Below are 6,000 nucleotides of genomic sequence, written 5' to 3'. Positions count from 1 at the left end.
CAGCCCCCAACACTTTTATTCTTTAAAGCACAGAAATTCATCAGAATTTTTTATATTTATTTTCCCTTTTGTTGCCCTTGTTTTTTTATTGTTGTTGTAGTTATTGTTGTTATAGATGTCGCTGTTGTTGGACAGGACAGAGAGAAATGGAGAGAGGAGGGGAAGACAGAGAGGAGGAGAGAAAGATAGACACCTGCAGACCTGTTTGACGCCTGTGAAGCGACTCCCCTGCAGGAGGGGAGCCGGGGGCTCGAACCGGGATCCTTACACCGGTCCTTGCACTTGGCGCCACATGCGCTTAACCCGCTGCGCTACCTCCTGACTACCCTCATCAGAATTTTCTAGTCTAAACTGTCAAAGGTACAGTTACATGTATTCAGGACAGCTCTGAAAGCCTTAATATTGAATTAAAAAAAAATTTAGGCGGTCTGTTACATAATGAGATTGTCTGCATTCGTCAGTGACTGCACTGCAAAGCATTAACCCCCTCAATAAAAAATTTAAATTCTTGGTAAAAATTCTCTCTATCGTAATGAGATAGGAGAGAGAAGAGATGGAGAGACCAGAGCACTGCTCAGCTCTGGCTGATGGTGGTGCTGGGGATTGAAGCTGGGACACTGGAGCCTCAAGTATGAATAAAAAAAAATTTAAAAAATGAACTTTAAGTCTGAAGATGAGTGGGAAGAAGGTACATTGGTCCAGAGAGAAACGGAGGCTTCAAGTGGAGGCAGGAAAATGGAAAGACAGTAAAAGAGCCGTAGTTTCTGTGGTTTGAAATCCCCCAGCCCCACCCCCTAGAGCACTGCTCAGCTCTGGCTTATGACGGTGCTAGGAATTGAACCTGGGAGCCTCAGGCATGAGTCTCTTTGCATGGCCATTATGCTGTCTACCCCACCTGATGGTGGTGTTCTTAATTAAATGGTTTTCTTAATTAAAATAAGAAAACAAGTACAAGAGAGAACAAACTTGTCAGAAATCCCCAGGTTTCGCCTGTGAGATTTAAAGTTGACTGCCGGGGAAGGACTAGTGGATGCGCTAATGTGTTCCTTTGTGAACCTGCTTGTGAGAGCTACATTCATTCCTGATGTAACAGGAATGGTTTCCTTCTGCATTTTTTCAGATCGGAACCCACTCCGCGCACGTCGGAGAGCTCAGAAGAATGTCTGGACGAGGAGGCTGAGCACAGCGGGGCCGACTTTGAAGACGAGAGCAGTGATCAAGAGGCCCAGCCGGCGCCCGAGGCTCAGACGCGGCCCGAGAAGCAGGGTGTGGAAAAGGTACGTGAGCCCGCTCACTCGCTCGGTCTCTGAGGAGCAGATCTGACCACTCGCCCGCCCGTGTGCTGCCTGGTGCGGCTCAAGCAAGACGCAAGACGGGGTACTGGAGGTGGTGGGGAGGGGCGAGATCAAAGTACTTGATAATTCCAGCTGACTTTCTGAACTTTGAACTTTGCTTTTGTTGCATGACAAGTCTTCCATTCCACTTACAAGGAAGCTATATTTTCATGAACTTTGCTTTTTTTAAAAAAAAATTGTGATCCAATATTAATTTACAAAATTACAAGGTAGCAGGGCTACAACTCCACACCGTTCCCACCACCAGAGTTCTGGATCCCCCAGTCCCTCCACTGGAAGCTCCAGCAGGTCTCCCAAGGCTGCAGATGTGGGTTGACTATGATTTCTACAACCATCTGTCTCTATATATAATTTGCCTATTTTTTCCTATGGTCCTGCTTTTTCTTCATAAGACTTCTATTTTTAATATTTTGTTTATTTATTATGAGATTGAGACAGAGAGAAATTAAAAGGGGAGGAGGAATTAGGGAGAAAGAGACAGAGAGACACCTGCAGCCCTGCTTCACCACTCGTGAAGCCTTCCCCCTTCCAGGGGCTTGAACCCGGGTCCTTGTGCCTCTAACGTGTGTGCTTAAACAGGTGCGTCACCACCCAGCCCCAAGACGACTGTTTCTTAACTCATACCCTGTAGTAGAGGTTTTACCTTGATTTTTTTTTTTTTTTGGTGCATGACGGGTAGGGTCTGAGGATGGGGCTTGTGTAACAAGTCAGTTTCTGATTATGACCCGGCTTTCCCCCCAATGCTGTAGGAATCTGAACTAGAGCCCATGAATGGTGAGATGATGGATGACACACTCCAGAACCCACCAAGAACTGAGGAAGAGGACTCCACGAGTGGCGTTTTAGACGGAGAGTCTGAGTTGCAGCCTTTGAGTTCCATTGAAGACGCTACAAGTCCTGTTCCAGTGGAGGCAGAGCCGTCAAAATCCCCAGAAAGTAATGCTCAGGATAAGGTAAGCCCGGGGCAAGAACTGAATTGGTTCAGAAAGTGATAAGTAAGGACCGTGTGTGTGTGTGTGTGTGTGTGTGTGTGTGTGTGTGTGTGTGTGTGTGTGTGTGTCTCTGTGTCTCTCTGTGTATGTGTGTCTCTCTCTGTGTGTGTCTCTGTGGGTGTGTGTGTCTCTGTGTGTGTGTCTCTCTGTGTGTATGTGTGTCTGTGGGTGTGTGTGTCTGTGTGTGTGTGTCTCTGTGGGTGTGTGTGTCTCTTGTGTGTGTGTGTCTCTGTGTGTGTGTCTCTGTGGGTGTGTGTGTCTCTGTGTGTGTGTGTCTCTGTGTGTGTGTCTCTGTGTGTGTGTGTGTCTCTGTGTGTGTGTCTCTGTGTCTCTCTGTGTGTGTGTGTCTCTGTGTGTGTCTCTCTGTGTGTGTCTCTCTGTGTGTGTGTGTCTCTCTGTGTGTATGTGTGTCTCTGTGGGTGTGTGTGTCTCTGTGTGTGTGTGTCTCTCTGTGTGTATGTGTGTGTGTGTGTACCTTAACAGGTGCATATAGTCCTCTAGGCATGTTAACTTTTCTAGGACATTTGCTATGCTAAGAAAACGTAATTAACATTCCATAAGCCTTACTATTACCTAGCATAAGGTATCAAAATGAGTTTTACTTTGTAGGTCTTGGGAAATACTTACAAAAATAGGTAAGGTTTTATTTACCCAATATTTGAATGTGCATTGTCTAGATAACCTGTGACTGATACAGAGTTGTTTTAGTGAGTGAGATGAAGGAGGAGAGAAAAACGTGACGGCGAATGACTAAATGCCGTGAGCTTGGCCACTGAACGTCACAGCTCCAGGAGAAAAGTACCACGTAGCGTTGCGTTAGTCGTCTCGTACAAGAACCCAAACATTGACTCTAAATATTTTCACTTATTATTGGACAGAGAGAGTGAGAAATTGAGAGGGGTGGGTGAGAGAGACACCTGCAGCCCTGCTTCACGACTTGTGAAGGTTTCCCCGACTTGAACCTGGACCGTTGCACACTGTAATGTGTGTGCTCAGCCTGGCCCCCGATTCGTGGTTTTTAAAGATTCTTGGTATCGCGGCCAGGGATAGCTCAGTGAGCAGGTCACAGGACTTGCAAGCGTGGAGCGCCTGGATCTCTCCCTGGAGCCACATGTCGGGATGAGGTGCTCTGGTTTCTGTCGTGAAAAGTACCTCTCTTGTCTGTCGTCAATAAGTCTCTGAGAAATACCTCGACGGTAAACTGAATCCATCTTAACTACTTTTTGTGGCAGGATAATGGCTTTCATTATCCCTTTCAAAATCCCTTCAAGATTATCATGAGGCAGTTTGGAAGAAGCTGGGCTGTGTTCAGAATACATGTGTTTGGGGCCGGGGAGAAATCTCAGAGTGTGGTGAGGGGTGTGGGGGCATTAGTGTCAGTGTCAAAGGCCCCAGCGGCTGCAGGTTCCATCTCCAGGCCATTTTTCCTGTCCGGAATGGGCAGGGTTCATGTCCTGTCTTGTAAATAGTCTTAATTAAAAAAGTGTACACAGGGGGGCCAGGTGGTGGCACCTACAGTTCGAGCCCCTGGTCCCCAGCTGCAGGGGGAAGCTTCACAAGTGGTGGAGCAGGGCCTCAGGTGTCTCTCGGTCTCTCTCCCTCTCTCTCTCCCTCCAGTAATAAGTAAATAGATAAAATCTAAGAAAACAGAGCATACACGGGATTAACAAAAGTGACGGGTCGAGACCCCGTGAACTCGTCGGTATTACCGTGAGCCCCTGCGCTTGCCTTCCTGGGGGGCTCCACTGCAAACCGGTCACCGCGTTTACCTTTCAGGCCGACTCGGAGGCGATGCTCTCGGAAGGCCCCGCCGAGGAGCAGGGCCAGCAGCACCCCGAAGACAGGCCGCCCCATCCCCCCAGAAAGAAGGCACATCTGGCGAGCTCCGAGCACGCTGCCCGCCGCCGGCCCGGGCGAAGAGCGCCACGACAGCGCTTCTCCAGGCCCCGCGGCAGCCGAGTTTTCTGAAGAATCCGCCCCCGAAAACGTGTCGCCCAACACCACCTGCTCCCTGGACGACCAGGGAGAGGACGGGGAGCCCGAGAGCCGGGAGACGCCGGCCGAGGCGGAGCTCGAAGACGCGGCCGCCCCGCAGAACTCGGGCCCGAAGAGCCCGTCCGAGGAGCAGTCGGAGGCCTCGTCCGAGCAGCTGGATCAGTGCACGCAGTCCGCAGACAAGATCGCGGACAGCAGCTCGGAGGAGATAGAGGTGGAGGTGCCTGTGGTGGACAGGAGGAATCTGAGGAGAAAGGCCAAAGGCCACAAGGGGCCGACTAAGAAGAAAACCAAGCTCGCCTGAGCGAAGCCGCAGTGCAGATACAGCTTCTTCTTTGTACACATAAATGTCGTTTTTAAAATATGATGGTAACTGGTAAATCGCATGGGGCCCAGGACAAAACTCTCCAAGATTCCCATTCGAACTTACTCACGACGCAGCTTTACCCTTCCGTCTAACGCCTAGGAGTCACCGTTCCTTCCGATTGTGCAGGATGCTTTGTGTAAATAGTTTATTTTTATTAGCCGTGTTTCAGTTTTGGGAAACCAGATCATACTATATTTTCTTTAGTAGTTGGGATCATCTGATCATTAATATTAAAAAACATATAAGTAAAAGAAACCAGCCTGCCTAGTAGGCTTTGCATTCCTCCGAAGGGTCACTGACGTCTTTTATACTGCTTTCTTAGTGAGCATGGGGAAGGTTCCAGAGGTATCGTCTTAACTGTCAGAACCGTTCACCCGATTTTTAAAATGTAGGCACGTCCAGCCAGACAAAGCCAGGAGCCATCATGTACCTCCAGCTAAATGAGAGCACAACACAGAGGCAAGATCACGCTCAGGCTGGCCCTCCTTCCCCTGCCTCTGACTCTCACTCCGACTGCGGCACCGGCACCCCGAGACTGGCCTATCCTTCCTCTCTCACTCCGACTGCAGCACCGGCACCCCGAAACACCCTTTTGAACGCCTGGCGTGCGCAGAGCCGCTGGACTCGACCCTCAGCACGCAGGCACTGCTCACCTGCCTTGGTTTCGAAGCATTACTTTGCTGTGATTTTTCTGTCTGGTCTCTGCGTGGCTGGGACTGTGTGGTCAAGGGGACAGAAATAAACGAAGCTGAGGAGGACATGCTCCATCCTCGTGCCCGACTGGCTCATTTGAGAAGCGAGGCCCCCGTCCTACAGCTTCTCTTGAATTCTCACCTTTACTCCGTAGTCTGACTCGGGTTCCGTTCGTTTTCCTGATTCACACGCTAAAGCTCACCTGCCAGCTTACACCTCTGGCATCCCTGGGGACAGGCTTGGGACTGTGTCTTCAAATATTAGCAGAGGGGAGTCGGGCGGTGGCGCAGCAGGTTAAGCGCACGTGGCGCAAAGCGCAAGGACCGGCATAAGGATCCCGGTTGGAGCCCCCGGCTCCCCACCTGCAGGGGAGTCTCGTCACAGGCGGTGAAGCAGGTCTGCAGGTGTCTTTCTCTCCCCCTCTGTCTTCCCCTCCTCTCTCCATTTCTCTGTCCTATCCAACAACAACGACATCAATAATAACTACAGTAATAACCACAAGGGTGACAAAAGGGAATAAATGGTAAAAAAAAAAAAAATGAAAAAAATTAGCAGAGGTGAAGGTGTCTTAGAAACCATAGTTACAGGAACCTACGTC

The 6,000-nt window shown here is 49.8% G+C and overlaps 2 protein-coding genes across 2 annotated transcripts in view; one reads left to right on the top strand and one right to left on the bottom strand.

Annotated features, from left to right (window-relative positions):
• The window catches only part of FAM169A (family with sequence similarity 169 member A), a 29,200-nt gene extending 24,233 nt beyond the window's left edge, over positions 1-4,967 (top strand). The window contains 5 exon segments of the mRNA XM_060200826.1: positions 336-360; positions 1,094-1,277; positions 2,105-2,343; positions 3,982-4,246; positions 4,248-4,967. Of these exon segments, the coding sequence (XP_060056809.1) occupies positions 336-360; positions 1,094-1,277; positions 2,105-2,343; positions 3,982-4,246; positions 4,248-4,646 (1,112 nt within the window). The 3' untranslated portion in view covers positions 4,647-4,967.
• The window catches only part of NSA2 (NSA2 ribosome biogenesis factor), a 116,436-nt gene that overhangs the window by 100,178 nt on the left and 10,258 nt on the right, over positions 1-6,000 (bottom strand). The window lies entirely within an intron of this gene.

The sequence above is a fragment of the Erinaceus europaeus genome, chromosome 11 (genome assembly GCF_950295315.1).
Source record: "Erinaceus europaeus chromosome 11, mEriEur2.1, whole genome shotgun sequence".
NCBI lineage: Eukaryota > Metazoa > Chordata > Mammalia > Eulipotyphla > Erinaceidae > Erinaceus > Erinaceus europaeus.
Note: the sequence above shows the minus strand (reverse complement) of the source record. Positions and strands in the feature narration are given on the sequence as shown.